The 22,822-nt window shown below is 43.2% G+C and overlaps 1 protein-coding gene across 1 annotated transcript in view; it reads left to right on the plus strand.

Moving 5' to 3' along the window:
• Window positions 1-652: 652 nt before the first annotated feature.
• Window positions 653-22,822, plus strand: part of ctnna1 (catenin (cadherin-associated protein), alpha 1) — a 65,543-nt gene continuing 43,373 nt past the window's right edge. The window contains exons 1-7 of the mRNA XM_079268760.1: window positions 653-889; window positions 2,492-2,609; window positions 2,809-3,004; window positions 8,005-8,171; window positions 8,671-8,790; window positions 10,295-10,564; window positions 15,013-15,216. Coding sequence (XP_079124886.1) covers window positions 2,505-2,609; window positions 2,809-3,004; window positions 8,005-8,171; window positions 8,671-8,790; window positions 10,295-10,564; window positions 15,013-15,216 — 1,062 coding nt within the window. The 5' untranslated portion in view covers window positions 653-889; window positions 2,492-2,504. The remainder of the gene's footprint in view (window positions 890-2,491; window positions 2,610-2,808; window positions 3,005-8,004; window positions 8,172-8,670; window positions 8,791-10,294; window positions 10,565-15,012; window positions 15,217-22,822) is intronic.

Genomic DNA, 22,822 nt, shown 5'->3' on the forward strand with positions numbered 1-22,822 from the left:
GTTAAAGCATATTATGTATGATCCCATTATCCCAAGACTGGAATAATGGGATCATTTTTTGATTAATTTGGGTTGTGAGTTTTGACATGGTACAGCTGGGCAGTATTAGAAAACTGACAGTGACACAATTAAATTTGCCTATAACAGAAAATAATTACAACCTCTCGCCGTGATTAACAAGGGGACAATGTGGTTCTTTGTGTGTGTTCCCTGTTTAGATGACCTTAAACGATTTATTGATCAAACACCAGTTGACTCAAACTAGACACCGTGAGAACTGCTGCGTCCAGGATTAAATGAACTCCTCACTTTTGTCTGCAGGGATCAAAAGCGCAGAAAAAACCCGGATACATATTTCATGAACATATTCAACCATTGTCATATACAATTCCAACAGTTTAACTTCCAGGTTTATCATTTCTTCTACATGATAAGAAGGTAAAACTGTTGTCCCGCAGCTCAGCCTGGCACGTAGACACTAGATTCATGGGAGCAACAATTAATCCATATATGGGCACGTACAGTTGGTGCCACGCCCAGAACACCTCCTCGTTTGCGGGCTTGCTGTGTCCTGTGGTCGCCCTGCCCCGCTGCAGGAAGTTCAGGAACTCGGTCACCGCCCCAGCCCCCCCCCCCTCCCCATCCATTGTTGGGTAATAATCTGCGACATCGAAACAATCTTGACCGAAACTTTTCAGGTAACTAGCTGCTGAAGATCACTCTAGGGCCGCTCTTGTATCTACTTTTCGACATTTCTTCGTGAAGCAGTACCGTGCGCGGTTATAGGATCGCAACTCAACTGAGGGAGGAAAAGTTTTGAAGCAAGGAACTCCGTAATTCCCATTCCTCCATTTTGAACTTTTAAACTATTGTCCGTGGATTGTTTCCAGTAAGTTTACAACGTTGCCTTTCTACTCTGTTTATTATATATATAATAGGTCATTGGACAGCGCACTTACACGACGGTTCACGCGTGTCGCAGCATTAAATAAGGCTAATCGAGATAGCGTAAATGTTTGTTGTGTCGGCTAGCATTAGCATTAGCAAGGTACCGTGTTTGGACCCGTGTACGTTAGCAGGTAACGTGAACACTGTACGTTAAGATAAATAAGCTCAAGTGTTACACTATTACTAAGAAAACGACTGTTTAAAATCGTTTCATTGAGTCAACAACTATTTAACCCGCATAGTCTACTAGTTTACTTATTTACGTCTCATTTAACGTTGCTTTAGTTCGTGTGGTAAAACCAACGTTTATGTTATAAAGTTAGCTAACGTTACAACAGGTGCAACTTTAAGCTACTTAACGTTAGCATTACCCGTAGGTATTAGCGCCCAGCTAACGTGTGTGGAGTCCACATTGTTGCCTCTCCACTAGTAATTACTGTTAGCTTTAACGAGTTATTCTATTTGGGGCGTTTCTATTTCGGGAAGGACATTTCAGTTGTTATAAACTAACCCATTGTGCTGTTGCCCCTTGCTTGGTACAAATGGTTTTATGTCAATTTGATGAGAGAGTTGAGTTTTCTTTTTTACTCAAATCACATGCAAGTATCTTAACCCCTCAGCTCAGGTAGTTTTGGTTTCATCTGAACCGATTTTGAGATATCTGGCTTTGAGACTTGTGCCACACCCATACAGAGGAGGTGAGAGGAAGTCGCATGTCCCGGCGATCGTTAGTTTGAATAATCCACCAAGCAATTCTAGATGAGACAGTTTCTCAGGAAGAAGCAGTTTCGATGGACGTAGTCCACACCTCTGCACATACCACCAACACGATCTGCATGATATGTTGAGGTGTGAAGTGACCTTTAGCATTATAGTGGAGGAGAAACCTTGCAGTGGTTGTAAGTACTGGAGGGAAGTGCTTCTCGATTTATGTCCACGATGAAATGAAAAGACGATCAGCATCCATCCTTACTGGCTTTTTTTGGATAGAAAATTAAAAGGGACCATAGATCATAACAAGTATATCTCATCCAAATGCAGAGATTACGCTGAATTTTTAGGCTAAATTGAAAGCACACCCTTTTTATAAATATCAGTTCAATATAATAACATTATGTTGTCATCATTCATCGTCCTCCTGTTTTTTATATTTTAGCCTCTGTTGACTATGTAGGTTAGTGGCTATCTAGACATTCTTCTCATAATACAGTTGACCAACATTTCAGTTGAGGCCCCTCTTCCCTCAGGGCCGGCTGAGTGTCGGCCCCTCCCTCATAGACAGCTAATCAATGGAGTTGCACTCGCTGCCTGAAAAAAAAAAAATCGAAATTGGGCCACAGTGTTACTTTTGGCTTTCATTCTGCGAGGGCTAGAGCGCTGTTGTCCCAAAGAAAGACCTTTATGACAAAGATGTCCATGTTTGGTGCAGTCTAAATTTGATTTCATCATTGCATCTGAAGACTGAAATTGACTCAGCCCCGGTCATCTGTTTAAACTTTTTTTTCTTTCTTTTTCTGACGTTGCCAATTTTCTTCATGTCCAGAATTCCAGACACCATGACAAACATAAACACCGCGAACATCAACTTTAAATGGGACCCAAAGAGTCTAGAGATTCGTACTCTGGCTGTGGAGAGGCTGCTGGAGCCCCTGGTCACACAGGTAATGTAAACACAATGTGCATCTTTTATTTTGAATAACAGGATGGGGCCAGATAGCTTGTAGGTGGAATGACCGCGGGGTCTTGGTTACAATAAGTACTACAAAATACATGAATTTAAATGTAACGCTAGTAGAAAGTGACACGTTTTCCCGGAGCTGCTGCTTCAGTTTATGAACCTGTTTTGTACCCCTGACGCAGGTCACCACTTTGGTAAACTCCAGCAACAAAGGCCCGTCCAACAAGAAGAAGGGCCGCTCCAAGAAGGCAAATGTTTTGGCGGCGTCGGTGGAGAACGCCACCCAGAACTTCCTGGACAAGGGAGAAAAGATTGCAAAGGAAAGTCAATTCCTTAAGGATGAGCTTATTGCCGCCGTGGAAGACGTCCGCAAGCAAGGTATAGTGAAAATGCATATTGCAACAGTGTGTGGTTCCCAGCGTGTACAGAGTGCTTCTTAAGATAGGAGGGCTGATAAATAAATCATAAGCTATGTACATGGCTTGAGGAGCTTAGCCCCGCTGCAGAGGAAGTGTGCGCTGCAGCATGATAAAAAAAAAAAAGTTTAAAAAGTGCTGATAAAAGAATTGATGACTTTGGAGCCTATCAATACTCTGCTCTTATATTTGTGTGTGTGTGTGTGTGTGTGTGTGTGTGTGTGTGTGTGTGTGTGTGTGTGTGTGTGTGTGTGTGTGTGTGTGTGTGTGTGTGTGTGTGTGTGTGTGTGTGTGTGTGTATTTAATTAATTAATTAATTTAATCTGGGGGTTTCTGCACCCGTCCCTGGTCATGTCATCTGGATCATGAGGCGGCGTGGTGGTGGCCCAAGCTCTGTCTGGCGTTCTGTGAAGGTTATCTGCTGGGCTGCTAAGTGGCGTACCAGTTCATTGTGTGACGGAACGAACAACTTGTGCATCTCGAGACCAAAAATCTACCCTCAAATCACCAGCCAATTACCCAATTAAATTACAAATTGGATCGCGATAGCTGATTCCATCATCTGACAACCACGGTTGCAAATCTCATTTATTCCTCTCCGCTCCAGATCTTGACACGCTAGCGGACCACTGAGACCAGCGAGCTCAGACTCGAGGGGTGACTGTTTCCGCCATGTGAAGCGACATCTGTGTCACTGTGTGTCGCCCCCCCCCCCCCCCCCCGCCACGACTCGAGCTCCGCTCTGAGTGGTTGGGAGGTAGATGACATGTCGCTAGATAGCCTGTGCGGTGCTCTGTGCCCAGGAATGTTACTGTAGTCGTGGTAAGCTGTCACCGGGCCGGAATCCACTGACTGTTGTTAGCTGGTGCTCGGGCCTGGCTGTCAGCTACTCAGTGGAGCGTGCCTAGACTGATAATACGGCTATTGAGTAGAGTAACCCCCCCTCCCCCTCCCACCCCCTGGATTCAGAAAGCATTTTCCAGCCAGCTGTGACTAACCAGCTGTTTAGAATGGAAGGAAAACTTCTGACATGATCATTAAGATTGCCAAACACTGCATGTCATGGCTAGTAGTTTCTCTTCTTTTCTTCTCAAATCATTTGAAATGAAATGGATGTACCCCCCCCCCCCCCCTGAACATATTGTCTGAATATTTAAAATCCTATTTGATTTACCACATGCATCAGTATAATCAGCAGACTTTATTTTCCTTAACGCAGCCGCTGCTGTCGCTCTCGTCCTGGTCCTCCGTCTCAGCCTCCCCTCGCTGTCTGTGCCTTTTGTTTGGGCTTATTGTGTGATATACATTTTAATCATTTCATCAGGCACTCTGGTGGGCGTTAGATGGATGGAAGTTAATTAAAGGAGCACTGATCACTATCTGGCCCCCTGAAAATGGCCTTATTGATTTTGTTCACAGCGGGGAATAACGGCCTGAAGGTGCGGAGTGTGTTTGAGGTCCATGTTGTCCGTCATTTGCAAAAACCTGCTTCAGCTCTCTGTTGGTGAATGCAATCTGTGTGAGATCTCTGTTCCACAGGTTTGAGAGGGCAACTTTTTTCCCTCTTCAAGTCACTGCTTTTACTGAATTTGAAAACAAACTGAAAAAATAATTTCCAAACCATAAAGATGGTTGATCAACAAGAAAGGAATCCACAGATTTTACAATCATTCAGTCGGTGAAGTAATTTGGCTTGACTCTTTGTGTCTCGATGTGATGATGTGGTTCTTTACTCTTTTTCATATCGCTGTAATCCAAATATCAAAGTTGCTTCAGTAATTACTTGCTGGGCTGGTAATGATGATAATTGGTAGTTGCAGCCCTGTTGTGTGAGTTTGACGCATGCTGCACAGCAGTATTGTGGCTGAACAGATCTACTGTAGTCACTTCCGTCTTTGTTCCCCTTGTTCTTTTTCGTCTTGCGCTTTTAATTTCAAGTGTCTTCATAACACTCAGTATGCACAGATGTGCTGACAAGCTAAAGTAGAATTTTGAAGCAAACCTTCCAAGCATACAGTAAGGGAAGTTGTTATGCCGCGGTGTTACTGAGGAATTGGAATGACACTGAAATGGCAGTTAAAAAAACAAAACTGTTTTATAACTGCTAAGCATTCGAAAAGTCTTACGAGTTCTTGTTTTTGTAACGTTGCGACTTCCCCTGAGTCTCAAAGTTTTGTCATCAATGGATCTTTTGAAGAGCAACGCTGCAGTTTATTGATATTTCATTTACAGTAGCTTGTGTGTCTGTCCAGTCCAACCTCTAACCTTGAGCTCACACCTTTTAAACCAGGGGTCTCAAACTCCCGGCCCGCGTGCCAAATCCGGTCATTTTATGTGGCCCGCGAATCCGCCCGCAAAAAAAAGATTTTTTTTTTTTTTTTTAAGTTAGACTTGATAATAAAAATATCCCCATAGTCGAAATTATGAGATAGTAAGTCGAAGTTATGAGATATAATGTCATAACTATGATAGAAAGTCATAATTCTGAGATAGAAAGTCAAAATGATGAGATACTTAAACACACAGTCACAGAAGCAGCTCTTTGGCTGGTTACTGTACACTTGAACTGGAAATGTATTGTGAGTATATTGAAGACTACTTTAAATGTAGCTTTAAAAACACATGAAATACTTCATGATTGTGCAAATGCACCCTTGAAAGGATTTTAAGCTTTGAACAAAGTTAATGTAATAACTTGTGTTTGATATTTGTCTTTGATATTTTCAATAATAGTTTGATCTTTGATAGAGTAATGTGGGTTTCTGAACTAACTTAATTAAATTAAAGGATTTAAGTTATAACAACAGAAATGTGCTTAAATATATTTTTACATTTATATAACTGCATGTACAATATTTTTACACTTGAATAAACAATAATCAAATGCAGAGAGTTATTTACCAACATGTTAGGAGTAGTTACATTTACACCGTCTTACATTTACAACCGGCCCTTTGAGGGCGACGCGATGCTGATGTGGCCCGGAGAGAAAATGCGTTTGAGACCCCTGTTTTAAGCAGTCTCCAGCCTGTTGCTACTGATTCACAGAGACTTGAAGGGGAACTCATCTGAGGTGTCAAACAATACATCTTGATTCATAACTGAAGGCTTTATTAACAATAACGATATTTATGCAATATGATGCTGGTAAAGAAAAGAGGAGCTTTACAAATATCAGTCATTTTTATATGTCCAGGATTGAATACACTATATATATATTTTCTAATTTACAGGATAATTGACAGGATTGATACCACTCTGTATGTTAAGTACGGAGCTGGAGCCAGGCGGCAGATAGCTTAGCATAAAGAGTGACTAGCATGGCTCGATCAGGAGGGTTAAGAGCAAATGTATTAACTTGGTTTCACTGCTGTTATCTCAGCACATCGGTCAGGTGACAAACCCCGATTTCCAAAGCAAATGCTGACTTTCACTTTGATTTTTAAATTGCCACGTCTTATTGAGAATCGCCATGAATGTTACAGCTGCATTAAAGTGTGCAGCATCGATCCGAGTCAGCAGATAGACTCCAACATAAGCCCCTTTAACGTAGCCTGGCTCTTGAGCAGGTACTCTGCTTCGCTGTCCTGTATGAAAGGTACGGAGAGGGGGTAGGTGGGAACAATTATGTCTGCTCAAGTTAAAAATGTTCCTACTCGAGTGAAAATATGTAGTTATTCTGGGTTGCATGACTCGCTGAATGTGAAGACACTGGGGGCAGGAGATAGATGGGTTGAGGGAAATAAGAGAAACTGGAGCTCCTGATAAATTAGCGAATCTTATCGATGCGAGTTGTCACGCATACAGTCGCCTTTTGTTCTCACAGCAAGCCTCAGCCGGGCGACTCGTGCATCGGGCCGCTTGTGGCCAGAAGCACACAGGAAACATTCCAGAGGGCAAAGCCAAAAAGGCACTTAACATTGAATCTAAATCCAGAATCATCCTTATCTTGGAGTGATAAAGTTCCCCTGACACTTTGACATTGAATGGAAAAAAACCTACTCTGCACCGCTCACATATCTAATTTATAAGATTTAGTTCATATTGCTATTTTGCTGTGTTTTAGGATTTCTCATACATTGTGTTAACATATTGTGTTTGAAAGCATACTTGTCTAAACGGTTTGCTCTGTTTAGTTTCATTGTGGCTGGACTCATTTCCAGACCTGTGCAATCTAACAACAAAGCCCCCCCCCAAAAAAATCTATATTTCATTCAAAAAATGTCTTTTCCTGTAAGAAAATCATTTGTGTTGCTGCCTGTAAACTTTTCTAGCTCCAGTCTCTACAAAGCTGTGCCACATTGTAGGAAAGTGGAGAAGAAAAGTACTCAAAGTACAAAGGTGTTCTAAGGCAATGTCCAGAGTTTGAATTTGGCCGTGCCTCCACTGGAGTAAACTATTTACGGACTGACTGTCCTGTTCATAATGTGAGCTTACAAAGTCTATTTGTGTGCCCAGTCGACTGTGCAGACCAATCCAATGTAGGACAAAGCACGGTGCTGGACCAACCAGACAATGAGTCCTTTGTCGTGGCTTTGACCTCTTTCTTTTCTCTTTTTTTTAAGAGGGCTGTGTGTGCATGTCCGTGTGCAAGCAGCAATTATTACTGGACATTGAAGAGGTGTCTGAGAGTGTGTGTGTCTTTGTTGCTCTGTGTGACATGTGCTGGTCCGAAGCAGGCCGGGAAATACGTCACGATGTTGCTTAGATAATTTGAATATGTTGCCTAGATAATTTGAATATGAACAGCTTTATCGTAGGACATTTGTTGCTTGATTGTGAAAGATGAGAAAATGTTTCCTTTCGGTAGACCACCAGGGATTAATTACAGTTTAGCACTTTAAAATCTGGTTCACGCTGCACTGTTGAACAGTTACCGTTTCAAAAGTCTGTCTTTGAACGCGTTTCCGTTTTAAACCTTGAAGTTACAGCAGGTGTTTTTGTTTTGTCTCTCCTCCTCAGGTGAGTCCATGCGGCAGGCTTCTGGAGACTTTGCAGAGGACCCTTGCTCCTCCGTGAAGAGGGGCAACATGGTCCGTGCTGCCAGAGCCCTGCTGTCGGCAGTCACACACCTGTTGGTGCTGGCAGACATGTCTGATGTCTACAAACTTCTACTGCAGCTTAAACTGGTGAGACAGTTATATTATTCTGCATAATATACACACAAGCTTAGTTAGAATTTCAGAAAATGAAATTATCGAGTGGATGGAAAAACGCCAAAATGTATCCCTTCTATGAAGAACTATTATCATCTTACTAATTATTTGAGCACTGAAATTGCACTGATGGTCTATTTGCACATAGTGCATCCTGATACTAACGATCATTGCATTAAGTTGTTCTCGTAGATATCGCCTCAGCTGGCTGGAACGCGTCGCCTCTTGAAACACAAGATGACGGGTTGCAGCAAATCAAAATCACAGCTTGATTTGATTGCGATCTTGCAAATTTGCTCTTTGAAATGTTGCTGTGTTAAGCCCAAGTGCGCTCCTGGAGATAATAAAACAGTGCAAACATTTTCCCAATGAGTTACCGGTTAATGTTCATTTTGTTTAAATCTTCTAACTTGAGGTAAAGAACTGTTTAATTCCTAAAGTATTGTCTTAATTCTTTCTTTTTTTTTATCAGGTGGAAGAAAATCTTGTGAAAGTGCGTAACGCGGGAACGGAGCAGGACCTTGCGATCCAATATAAGGCCTTAAAACCAGAGGTGGATAAGCTGAACATGATGGCCTCCAAGAGACAGCAGGTAATGTACAGTTAGCAAAAAGAAAATAGACCGGGGGTGGGGCAGGGGCAGAGGAGTCTGATGGATTTAATTGGGTTGAGAGGTTATTGTGTACCTGAATGGGTGTTAGTGGTCTTTTCACTCAAAACAAAAATATGCTCTGGCAGAGCAAATGGGAAGTGAAACAATAAGAGGGGCGCGAGCATGAAGAAGAGTGCCTCATGCTTGAGCTGGACAATTAGATGCAGGAAGCATGGATCTTCTTCACAATCTTCTTATTACCAATTGCAGTGAAGTAGGCCAGGGGTGCAGGACGACAGCATAAAAGGCCTGACTCCAAATGTGACAAAACCCATTTCCTTGTGAAATGGCACATCATGTTTCTCCACTGTGGCAAAAGTGGGAGTCGACATTAAAGCGTGTTTCATGACGCTCTCCTCCAGATGAAACTACCCCACAAGCTTCTTGGTGCAGATCAGCCCTGCTAATAAATGGAAATAAAGAACGCTCTGTTAATACACATTTTATATACGTATAGCTTTCTTTTTCAACATTATTTGTCAGAAATATCATTAAACTAACTGCGGAGCATTTAGTGTGCGTTTCAGTAATGTTTTTAACCTTAACATCCACAGTGAATGGTGGTCGGACTTAAGTGTTTGTTAACTAATAGCTTTACACAACACGGTCAGCAACATCATGAACTTCAATTATAAAGTTGAATGTGAGAGTATAAAATGTTTATTGCACAGCCTGTCCTTGGTTAAACCTGGATCTATCGCATGTGCACAAGCAGTGTGTTAATACAAGAGATGGATATTGTTCTGATATGCAACGGCAGCACTACAAACAGGTTTTGTTCTAGCATTTGGTTTGCATCGCTTCAAACCAACTTTCACCACTAAATCACTCTGCTGGTGTCAGACAGTTGAAGCAGTGATGAATACCAGTTTCATGACCAGAGAGCTCTTCTTCTTCATGTCCTCCTTCTTTTGAATGGAAGACTTGCCAAAATGATCACTGGCTATCTTGTGACGAAATTGCTTTTTACTTGTCATTGCACTTTTTTATGGATGGCAAAATCTTTTCACTCAAAGTGAATTCCAGAAAGTAATGGGGCTCAAAGACCATTGTTTTCTCTCTCGGAGCGTGTCTCAAGCAATGGAAAAAAAAAGAAAGAAGCTTTTTCATAAATGCAAGCTGTTTTTTTTTTGTTGTTTTTTTTAACGTTGTAAGTCTATGACAGTGATCTCTATCACCCACCCCCCATCCATGAATATATATGCTGAGGTCTGAATAGCAATGCATTAATTTGCAAAGGCATATTATAATGGACTGATTATGACTGTGTTGTGTTGCCGCAGGGGACAGAAATAAATCTGTCATCCAGAGCAAAACTCTGTCACACTTAGTGTCTCCATAAGGGCACGCCAGGCCCATTCTGAATCCAGAGTACATTACCACCCTGTATGTACGCCCTCCTCCGGTCTAACCATGTGTTTTTATTTTCAACTCTCTCTGCTAGGAGCTGAAGGACGTCCACCACAAGGACCAAATGGCGGCTGCCCGCGGGGTGCTCCAGAGGAACATCCCCATGCTGTACACGGCGTCCCGGGCCTGCCTCCAGCACCCTGACGTGGCGGCCTACAAGGCCAACCGTGACCTGATCTACAAGCAGCTACAGCGCGCCGTCTCCGGCATCTCCAACGCCGCTCAGGCCACTGCCTCCGAGGACTCGGCGCTCAATCACCCGCCGGGCGGCGGAGAGCTCGCCTACGCCCTCAACAACTTCGATGTAAGTCCAACGAGGGGCTTACCTTTGCCTATTTTCCACACGGACATCCAGGTATCTGCCAGATTAATGAAAACATAAACTTCAAGATTATATTTGTCCCTACAACAGGAGTTGTTTCCAGAGATGGGTGAGGGCGCGCACAGAAAGTTTCGTTAGGTCAGATTCTTAGTTTGTAGAACCTACCAGCTGAATCATAACATGACCAAAACCCCCTGAAGGGCTTGAGGTGGAAATAAGGACAAGATATTGGGACATGGCTTTGGGGTACATTGAATATGTTCTTGAGTCACTACCACTCCATTCCTTGGGTTGTGCTTCTATGTCAAATGAAGGAGATTTTTACACATCCTGTGAATAACTGGACCACTTCCCTGCTGGTTGGTTAGGTTGGTCCGTTTTAAAGAATACAGCTGATGCATATTTTATCCTCAGCGTTATTAGGAATGGATGAAACTGAAATAGTCCCATTTTCATATTTTTATATGGGAAGATGTGAGAACATGCACTGTATGGTGCTTAAGATGCACCATTGACATTTAGTACAAGGAGGAGCCTTGATCGACTAAAAACAAAAAACGTTGCATGTTGCTGTCTGGTCCCTCATGTATTCATGCTTAAAATCTTTATACCTTTGAAAGGCCGCGTCATCGAGCATCGACTCCATATCCAGCGTCTCCCTGAAATCCACAGTGGACTCACACAAACTCAATTCAGTTTTGAGTTCATTGTTTTTGCTCCATTCCCTTGCGCTCTAATTCTTCATACCGCTGTGATGGAGTCAAAACTGCACTCGGCCTCGAACCGAAAAGTACATTTTTATGAAGTTCGTATGTGTTCAATCATAAATATATCGTAGCATTAATACAAATGTGAAACTAAAAATGTGTATGACGAACTAGTCGTCATAATATTGATATGAAACTGCATGAAGATAGCAGCTGGATAGAACACTGAGCTAATCATCTCAATGCTGCCCGCGGTGATAAATGCAAAGATGATTAACTTGATTCCTTTTCTTTTTTTACTACTGCGTCTGACTTGCAAAGCACCTTTTTATTTCCAGATTTGTTAACATCCAGACCGCTTCTAAAGACTTTGAACGGATCCACAACGACAAATGAAATGTTGATCCGCGAGCTCTATAGAAGCACGTGCTTCCCTCGCCGTGTGTCGATCAGCTGTTTAGTCCTTTAGCCGTGTGCAACTTGACGTGTTAATCCTGCTGTGACTGCAGTTTGCCCACAAAGGATTGATGCAATCTGCATACTCATATTTTGCGTGCCTGTGGCCGCATGACACACGGTTAAATGAATTACTCATGACCCTTTTTTGCATGCATCTTAAAGGTGGTTATTGCAAATCAAGGCAAACTATATGCGGACAATTTGAATTTGTACAGTTTCTTATGTAGGTTTATTTCTCTAAAATGTGATTCTTGCCTCTGACTTCAGAGCCGATATGATCGTAAAATAGAAACCTTTTATTTAATCAGGAAGTCTCTGGAGATAAACGATCTCTTATTCCAGAGTAACCGGGCCAAAAGGAAGTAGTTGCGTGCTTGGTTTTCATGCCCCGCCACCGTCAGCGAAACTGCTTCGGCCCTCTATTTGTGTCGGTAGCTCTTAGCAAGACTAATGAAACATTTACTTAAGACTAAGCTTTTTTTAAGAAGCAAACGTGGTATTTAGGCATTCCGCTTAAAGCATCCTTCATCAAGTGCACATTTCTTTTATATACTCGGCATTGAGTATATAAAAGCATGCCGTTACAGCTTCCAACAAATTTGTGTTTTTAGAGAAACGATATCCCTAATGGTTGAGGAAGGGAACGCCAGTGTACTTTACAGCAGTGAGTAACAGCCCCGTGTTTGTGTTCAGTAATGAGCTGATGACCATTCAGGCTGAATGGATTACAGTCTTGGAAATCTATGCTCCACATTAATTATTAACAGACAGGGGGCATGTCAACTGATTAATCTACATAAAACATGTGTCCCAGATTGATTCTTTCACAGTTAGCCGGGGAGAAAGTCACTCTGCCAAAAAAACTGAGACGCAAGCCTTTTCCCAGACCAGCTCCTTTCTGGTGCCCGATTTCAAGTGCAAGGCAAAAAAAACAGCAAATGAGTCCAAAAAAACCGCTCTCTCTCTCTCTCTCTTCCCCCCCCCCCCCTTCTTCTTCTTCTTCCATGTCTTTTTATGTGCCTGTTGCCATGGTGATATGACACGCAAGCAGATGAGGTGAGATGGGGAGGGGGGTGCTTTGACAGAGGGCGGGCTGCCTAATAAACCATATTTCTATCAGAGGAATTGTTTTAATATTTCGGTAGCAACAAGGCATCTGTGGACGCCCCGAGTGCGTCTGTCATGGGGGGGTCTTTCTTTCTTTTAGCTGCCACGAGCGTCGCGGTGATACCTGAACCCTCTGCAGTGCCTTTCCAGCATGTCAACTTGTTGCCTATCTCAGCAGGCTGTGAAATCAGACGTCTTAAGTGTTCTCTCTATCGCCCTGCAGACATAAAAGAGTACAGCGGTTTACTACGGCACTCCTGTGACTCCAAAAGAAAGGGCTGCAAAGGCTATCGAGTCCAAATCCTTTAAGATTATATATTCATATAATTACATAGTCATACGCACATCCCTTGGCGAGAATGAATCTTGCAGTCTACGTTGGGACTACTGCTTTCTTTACGATTCATCCATCGGGTCCTTGGAGGAGGTGATTGGTTCCACCTTGTAAAAGTGCGATTTTGAAGCTGTATTCCTCTTCAATAGAGTGGTCTCGTGTGACGTCACAGTTTAGCTGTCGGCCATGTTGGAGTACACACAAAGCCACTGGCATGCACGGCTGAGTCGCATAACCTATCGATCATGGTGAACTTTTGTGCTGTCTTTGGTTGTGGCAGCAGAGCTCTCTCGAGATATAAAGGAATGGAATTTGGCGTACACTAGAGTATATGCGGATCACTGTATAAGTGGTCAGTGATTTTATTTACAAATTCGTTTGTGAACAGTATTTAATAAAGGAAATATAAATTAAACTTGGACATGAGAAGGTTACCGAAGCTTCATCGGCCTGTGACAGCAGTCGGTACCAGAGACGTGTCGAGCGTGTACAACAGGCAAAACGCATAGATGCAGCCTCAGCATTGCTTGATATGAGTTTAACGTCGGATCATGCATATGACAGCCCACCAGCAGCAGAGGATGAGGACGAGGATAAGAACAACCAAGCCAACCAGACAGACCTCGGTGGGGCCACGATTGCAGCAATGCAAGCTGAGATGCAGCGCCTACTCTCGGAAAATCTGAATTTGAAAAAGGAACTTTCCGATGAACGATCCATGTTTGATTCAGAATTTTTCGAAAATAATGATGAAAAAGTGAGATATTATACTGGACTGCCGGACTTCTCAACCCTGGGAATTCTATACCATTTTGTAGAACCACACATCCCATATTCTACTTGTGTAAGGACTGGGGGTGTTCACGAGATACGCGTAGATGTTGGCGTAGTTTACCGATGGAAGATAAGTAGGATCGGCACTGAAACGATCTGCACTCATCGTATAGGGATCCAAGTTACCAATAACCTTCAATTTGGCCAGGTAGCGAACCTTTGATGCACTATCCAGTGATTCAAAGTATGGTATTTTCGCCGCACTTCCTTGTTTACTCGCCGCCATGTAGGTTCTGTATGTACTCCAACATGGCCGACAGACCTCGTAACTAAGGAGATCGTGACGTCGGTGAGACCACTCTATAAGTCGAGGAAGTGATTATCAGCAGAGCGGAGGAGCAGGCCGAGCCTTAGAGGCTCATCAGGGCTCTCTTCTGCACTTTGGGACTGACGTGGGCTTTTGGAGAAGCCATTGTCCTTTTGTCTGCAGGACACGGATGAACAGAGGCCGCTCCCGAGTTAAATTTAGAGAAGTCAGTGTACGTTGTTGAGTCCTCGTGGGAGCTTGAAGTACTTCTGACAACAGAATTTGAATTCAGACATGTTTTCGTGCTCTTGCTCATCAGGGTTAGAGCGTTTGGTTAAATAAAGACATTTTTCCTTTGGTTATAAATTGTTTTGAAGCGAGTGGAGCACACTTTGTTATTTCCGGAGCGGCCCCCTGGGATCAGACTGCCGGCGTTGAGGTTTGCACCGGCTGAAATTGAGTTTCTACAGCCGCTAACCGAGGGTCTGCTGAAGGATTTCACTGCAACACGATGCAGAGACGTCAAAACTGTTCCTACTTCACATTCTGTTGTTAACGTTGTTGAAAACAAAAATCTGGCCTTTTACTGCACCTTAACACGTTCTTCCCTTCAGGTTTCTCTATTCATTCTGCCTGTCAGGTTTCTCTCTTCCGGCTCGTAGATGAAGAGAACCGTTTTTGACGTTTGCCTTTTTTTTTTTACACTCCGTGTTTCCCCTCTGACCTTTTCTTTCCCTTACAGAAACAAATCATCGTGGACCCGCTGGCGTTTAGCGAGGAGCGCTTCCGTCCCTCCCTGGAGGAGCGCCTCGAGAGCATCATCAGCGGCGCCGCCCTCATGGCCGACTCTTCCTGCACACGCGATGACCGCAGGGAGCGCATCGTGGCCGAGTGCAACTCTGTGCGCCAGGCTCTCCAGGACCTTCTGTCTGAGTATATGGGCAATGTAAGTGTCTCGCCTTTCCACTCCCTACACCCACTCTGTATGCGCAACACAACAGCTCTCTTAATTCTCACGAGGTGTTAATTTCAGCCCAGATAAACGTAGAAGCACAACGAAGCATTCCCTCCATGTTGAACCTAATAAATACACTTTTTAAGACCAAGTTAATCAGCTTTACAAATACTGTCATACATGGGCCAGGATCTAAGAGAAGCTTACTGTACCTTGCTTTATGTCCCAAAGACAAATACCAAGAGTCGTCTAATTCTGTTCCCAATATTTATTTGTGTGCAGCAACTTACTAATCTTTAGTTAACTTGTGTTGAGAGAGTTAATGTTACTTGAGACCAAATGACAATCTCTCTGTCATTGTCTTCATAAAAGCGCCATCCTGCTTATTAAATGACAAAATTAATAATCTATGGGAATTAACTCCATCACCGCCTCGGAATAAAGTCAATATGCAGGGCTGCAACCAACAGTCTCTCTTGGTAATCATGTCTTTGTAGTTTGCATATGACTGTAAAATCAGCCATTAGTTATTGTTCAGTTGTACAATGCTCAAACAGCAATGAGCCAAGATAAAGAAGCCCCACTGGTGTGTTTATGGAGAGAAAGTCTTTCCTCTATATGTCAAACTGTTGTGTGTTGGGCTCTCTGGGACACTCGTGTGCTCGGGACCATTTTTCAGTTCAGGCAAATGGCCGTGGGTCCACTGAGGTGCATACGCGGAGGTTTGGATGTACCTTGTATCTTTTTTGAGATAAATGTTAGGTTAATGCTGTTTTTCTTAATATAAAAATTCCAGTGATTTGGTTCTTACAGTGCATACTTAATAATCTAATTCTAATAACATCATAAAAATACAAGGCATTATGATGTAGATGTCAGGTTAGGGCTGTGTTTGTTTATACTCTCAACAGCTGAGCTAAAGGTCGGCCTTGGAGGCTCATCCAGGGCCCCGAAACCCCCGAGGCCCCCTCTGGGGGAAACCGAAGCCCTCGGATCACTTCTTAATTGCCTCTGTGACTAGCAGGTTGTGTGACATGTGCTGTTGTTTCTGTTTTCAACTGGAGGAGGGCTGCTTTTCATGCGAACTGTTAGTGTTTCGATCCAGTTGGGTTTAAGTCGCTATGTGTTGGTACTTCTCAAATTGGGTGGCTGCTGTTGCCAATACCGTCAGTGAGTACTTCTCTAAAACTACATGGCTAGAGCTGGATACAGCATTTTCATTGGCAAGTCAGTTAACCCTCCTTCTGGATGCACCGCAAGCTGTTTGGTAACCAGCAAAAAGCCAGAAGAACTCCTCCTTCGTTCTAGCAGGTTGGTTACGACAGCATTAGCTAGCAACCAACTAAAGCTAACACAAGGGCATGAATGAATCCAAATTCTGAGCTATTAGTGAGTCAGAAGATGCTTCATCCTCACAGGCTATCCAACAGCTAACTTCTTTATAACGTCAGTGTAATGGATTTAAAACCAGACAGTAAGTGGCTGCTTCTACAGACTGCTCCCACTGACATGGTTACTGTGGGGATGATAAAACATGGCACATGTGCCTCGGAGAGATGGACACATTTACACCTTTTTTGTCATCTGTCAGATTTCCTTTGATTTCAGCCGGTCTTGAGTGCATTTACACATAGCTTTTCTGAGATCAGATCCAATCTGCATTAAGTGCCGAGGTTCAAATGGGGTTTTTAAACAAATGATAAGCTATTATGTCACTGGAATTAACGTCACTTTTCAAGGGTGAGAGTCTTAATTCAGCCGTTCTACTCTTACTTTCAGCACAAAACAAAAACATGAGCCGTGTTGCTGTCTCACCTTTTCTAACCATTCAGCCAAAGCAGTTAAAAGTCCTGTGTCTCTAGTTGACATACCGGTAATAGTTTTCTATAGTGCAGCACAAACATGGGGCTTTTGATTTCTAATCAGAAAATTCGATTTTGATAATGACTGTGTCTTACTCGAACTTCCCCAAGAGATAATGTCTTGCTGTGGCGAAGACTTCTGTTCTGGAACGAAACATTATTTCTCCGTGTTCCCATCTCTTGCTCAGATTTGTTCTTCTCTCTGTTTGGAAACGGCTCTGTTAAAGCACTCCTAAATGTCCTCTCTGTAGCAGCAGAGCTTCAGTGTGACCAGAGACAACCCACCGCTGTGCTAATGCCTTATTTATTACCATCTATGAGCTTGGACTTTGTCTGTTTTCTGCTGTTCCTGCTGTTTCTTTTAGAGGTAAAACCGTGAAGCGCACCACTTTCCCATTTCATTAGTGGAGTGTTACACTGGGTCCTGTGGCTGTAATGGATGTCTGGCCAGCCGGGGTGTGATAGCAGTACAGATTCTAACTCTCTCTCACACACACACACACACACACACACACACACACACACACACACACACACACACACACAGAGCACAAATCTCTGCGTAATGCAAATGCTGCAAATTGATCTCCAATTTGTGCAATGACCTGCTATAGGCTTTAAATGGTGGCCCGCTAATTCTTTAGCGTGTGCCTGGCTAACTTGCTTACTGCCTATACTAATAATCTTCCGAAGCCAAGAGGTAACCTCACATTATGGAAATGCAGTATTTTTGTGGGTCTTTCGGTGAATTTATAAATAGGTCGAATTTGGACCGGCACATCTGCTGCATGGATGCGGGCCAGGTTATTTACTATCGGAGAGAATTGGGCAATGTCCTCAGCCTGCCTGCTTTATAAGCGGGCAAATCTGCACCCAAAAGTAATCTGTACCTTGGCTCTTCACCAAACCCTCCATGGAATGTCATTGAAATCTTTCAAGTAGGGTTTTTGTAGGGACTCTACTAAGCAACAGACAAACATACGGGACCAAAAAACAACCTCTTTGGCAGATATGATAACTGCAAATCAAGACGGTACTTGAATATCAATGACTGTTGTAGCTCTGCAGTTTGGAGAAAGTGGTTTCAGGGTTTTAAAGTAGTAGTACGGTCGCAGTTTTGCTCAGTTCGGTAATCCTTGGGGACAAGTACTTGATAGTGAAAGGATACATTCATGGCTAACTCCGTGTTTTGTCCTTTTGCTCCATATGGAACTTGTTTACATTTGCCCTCAGTGATGTCTTGTGATCGTATTTAATGGGATGCATTTGTCATAATACTGTTAGACGTTTGCATATCCGTCTTCAGTGGCATGTCCCAATAAGAGCTGTGGAGAGTTATCACATGACACCTTTTTGGAGCTGCTGGATGAAACGTTGGTGTCTGATGACAAACATGTCTGATTTGACAGCTGCTCGGTTACAAAACCCTGTTTTTGTTTGTTTTCACTGGACATTGACGGACAAAAGGACGACCAGTCAGATGTCAACTAAGTTTGCATGTAATTTTCTCTCCTCTTCCTGCCCATGCTCGGCCATCACAGCCACGGTCTGCTCTCATTGCTCATGCAGAACACTGCCAGTTTATTTTAAGGTCCGGGCTGTTTATGCAGCATCTCTGGTTTGGCTCAAAACAGGTTTTCTCCTTGACTGGACTCCTCCATGCCGCGTATGACTTAAGATCTTAGATTCCACGGAGGAGCCCGTCTCATCGCGGCAGTGATGGTGAGTGGACGTGACAGGGATTTGGCCACTCATTGGGGCAAAATGAAGAAGCTGGTGGGGAGACGATGAGATGTTCTGACTTATGATGAGAGTGCAGGCAGGGAAAGATTGATTTAATACCAGCGGTGGAAGAAGTACTAAGAGTAAAAGTACTAACACCCTGATTTGTATTGTATTCAAAAGCTTTGCTCGGTAAAACTACGGAAGTTTATAATCAACCGAACAGTTTCTTCCCGTCGGCAGTCGGGCTCATGAACAGAGCCCGGGACCCCGACTGACTCTGTCATCCCCAGGACAATTTCCCTCCGGTCACTCCCCCGCACATCCCTTCTATCACACTGGACACTTTCACACTACACCGCTTGTGCACTCGACTTCACTTTATTTTATATTTCACTTTATCTTATATTTTACTTTATCTTATATTTTCTGTAAATTTAATTTGTTCTACTTTGCATTGTTGCTCGTTGTTGATTGTTGTTAAATGTTACGCACCTCCCGTCATGTCAAATTCCTTGTATGTTCAACATGCGATGGCAATAAACTGTTTCTGATTCTGAACAAAATGTACTTTAATGTAAAAGAAAGTCGAATAGTATATTAGATCTTTACTATTATCAATGCAATAGAGCTATTTTTGTTAATTTTATACTGTTCAGTTAGTTTAATTTACGGTATTACAATGCAGTGTATTTCATATACTGTGTTTTTTTATGTGTTGGAGTAGAGTATAGCATACAAATTCTACTTAAATGTAGTAGTACTCGAGTAAGTGTACTTGCCTTCCACCACAAAAGGGAGGGACCAAATCACGTGCTGGTGTGACAAACGGAGGAAGTTGGTGGCACCAGTGGAGAAGTGAGACAGCTGCTCCGTTGAAACAACAGCAGACCGTGTGATGGGTAACCTGACTGTATCCGTGATTAAACTTGGCGGACCAATCCCGCCTCCCATCGGCTCGATGTGGATGTGTGTGCTCTCCTGCTGAAGCAGAGCACTGGAGGTGCGATGAAATGTGTAATTCATGCAGGAAAGGAAATGCCTTCCTTAAGCAGAGACCATACATACTGCTTTGGCTATACGCGCTTTGATGGCCACCGTTTTGTCCGCATCTATTCTAATAATCGTAGATGTGAGTCATTAAAGCGTATGCTGCCATTGCAGCATATGGGTTTACACTCACAGCTGAGGCTGTTGGATGGACTCCCAACTCATTCTCCTTCTCTCTCCCATCCCTTCTGCTTCCTCACGCCCTCCAGCTACAAGTTGTGTTCCCCCCTTCTCAAATGTTCTTCCTCTCCTTGACTCTTTGACAAACCCGTCTGTTGGACATTCTTACCTCACCATCCTTTCTCTCAGAAAGATCAAGGACTGGATCTTGTGATTTGTTCGTACGTAGCCTGCCAGTCTGCTCTATAGCTTGTCTGCCATAATTTATTCTAGATTATTTTTTACAGGTAAAAATAATCGATGGAGTGAACTTGATGTACTTTGCTCTGAGCTCTCGGTAGACTAACAGAGCTGTGTATCACTCTTGACTTCCTGCTGGAGAATGGAACAGTTTCTAAGCTTCTATAAGACTTTTACCAAGAAGTTATAAATCATTTCCAAGTGTTTTATGACACTTAAAAAAAAAAAAAAATCACATTTGTTGCAGAAGTAAGGCGATGTCAAGACAATGAGACATGCACGCACGCACACACCCACACAGAGCTACAGCCTCTTAAAGAAGACAAGCAGAAAAATCAATGAATAGAAACAAAGTGTTCCTACTACGTCTGTTTGTTGAAAAGGAGAGATCAGACTCTTGCAAGAGCAGTCAATTGATAATTTATCAGGGATTAGACATAAAAAGCAATCGGAACAGTGGCTAAAAACCCATTTCACTTCTATGTCCCTTCCAAGCGTTGAGTTAATGTACTTTCATGAAGCACATTGATTGGAGAAGCGGCAGTACCCTCGGGTTAAACTGGTATCATGTAGGGGAAGGCTACATCTTCAGATTTGGGTAAAAAAAAAGAAAGTGGGGAAATAAGGCCGGGTCTAAAACCAGTTTCCATTCAATCCGATCTCATGAAATCCAGAGATTGATCTTTTTAAAATGTGCTTTTCCCCCACAGATGCGTGACCTTTAACCCTGTTAGTCTCTAGTGGCCAGCCTTTGGGTCTTCATGCAACATCTGGCCACATGAGCGATTGAACAGTCATCATTTTGGGTTTAGAAACGATGAAGACGGAGAAGACTTGTCTTATGCACTCAATTGTGTTGACTACAGTCGTGTTGTAATTGGGTAAATTCTTAACGTAAACACTCATATTTTTGATAATGCTCCAGGTTAGAGGGTCCAATTTACAGCATTAGTTCTCTGACAATGTCTTTCATATTCATGCAAAGCTTTGTATTGTAACTGAGATAATAATCTATATTGAATCAAATCGGAATCATCCTGAGGAAACTAGTAGCGATACCCAGCCCAGCGGGCAAATGTCCAATAGACGGAGCACATGATGTTGTATTACTGGGGTACAGCTAAGGTTCCAGTGAAGGGGCCAGGCGGGTGGGGGTAATGAAGCCCCAGCGCTGCCATATAGCGTGGCCTCAATTATTCTGTATTGTCATGACAGTTTGGCGCGTGTAACTGTTCCTGCCACTTTTTTATTAATAATGCATCAATAGCTCCCAGCATCTGTCAGGGGTGTCACACAAGATGGAGATTCCGGGTCGCTTTGACATATAGAGCGACCGGCGTTTAAATTCCTTCAACTTGAAGTGATACGATATCATTTGGACCTGTCAGGACCCCTACGTCTCCCCTCACTGGCCCTTTTATTTTTCCTGCAGTCCTCCTACTCTGAGCACCTAAACATTTCTCTTACACCGTTCTTTCTCCATCTTTCCCTTCCCGTTTGTGTTCCTTTCCCTCTCGACAAGCTCGCTCTTTCCTCGACTCCCACTGTCTTTTGGCCTCGGGCGTCTACAGCGAGTGTCAGGCTTTTTGTCCTCGGTGCCTGCCACACATTTTCGGTAGAGTTGGTCTTGGGACCAGCTACCTTGCCTACATGATCCCGTTATGATCCATGTGTAACCCTAACATAGAAGAACCATGACTGGTTTCAAGTTCAAAACAATTGCGCGCCAAGTTTCCTCGACTGGGCATCTTACCCGCCCGTAAAAAAAAAACCAACCTTGGGTGTGATGTCAATCTCAGAGTGAGAGAATAAAGTGTCCATCCAGGGCTCGGAAACTAATGTATGACTATATAGCGGAACGGTCCGATATGCGTTTCTACCCATTATTTTGGAAGAAGGTTCAAGACCAGAGTGAAAGCAGTTACATTTATCTAGTTGTAATCTCATCTAAATGCATAATTAAAAGGAAACAAAATGTAACAGGGGAAAGATTTAGTGTCCCCAAGGCTTTTCGTATATTTACAGCCTCCATAAAACACTGGTCTGTCAGTAACCGCCCGCCAGGCAACGTTTCCCAGACCTGGGCCCCTTGATCTTCAGCTGGTGAGTTCTGGGCTTTCTGATTGGCTTTGCCGTCAGGTCGAGAAGACGGCAAAGTCAAACAATAAAGAAGGCCGTGGTCTCATAAATGGCTATTTTGTGATTCTACAACTGAAAGGAACTTCCCTTTTGTGTTCCTTTCCCGCTCGACAAGCTCGTTATTTCCTCGACTCCCACTGTCTTTTGGCCTCGGGCGTCTACAGCGAGTGTCAGGCTTTTTGTCCTCTGTGCCTGCCACACATTTTCGGTGGAGTTGATCTTGGGAGCAGCTACCTTGCCTACATGATCCCGTTATGATCCATGTGTAACCCTAACATAGAAAAACCATGAGGCAGAATGTTTTGTACTGATTTTAAGAATACAGAAATCAGTTTTGTCCCTCGGGATAACTTAATTCCTCCGCACATCCCTTTTGTGCTCACACTGCAGATCTGTTGCTGCAGAGCAGTCTGGTTCATCTCGCATCCTTGTTTTGAAGTTTTATTACTCCCCGAGAAGTGAGG

This window comes from Melanostigma gelatinosum (genome assembly GCF_949748355.1).
Source record: "Melanostigma gelatinosum genome assembly, chromosome: 5".
Taxonomy (NCBI): Eukaryota; Metazoa; Chordata; class Actinopteri; order Perciformes; family Zoarcidae; genus Melanostigma; species Melanostigma gelatinosum.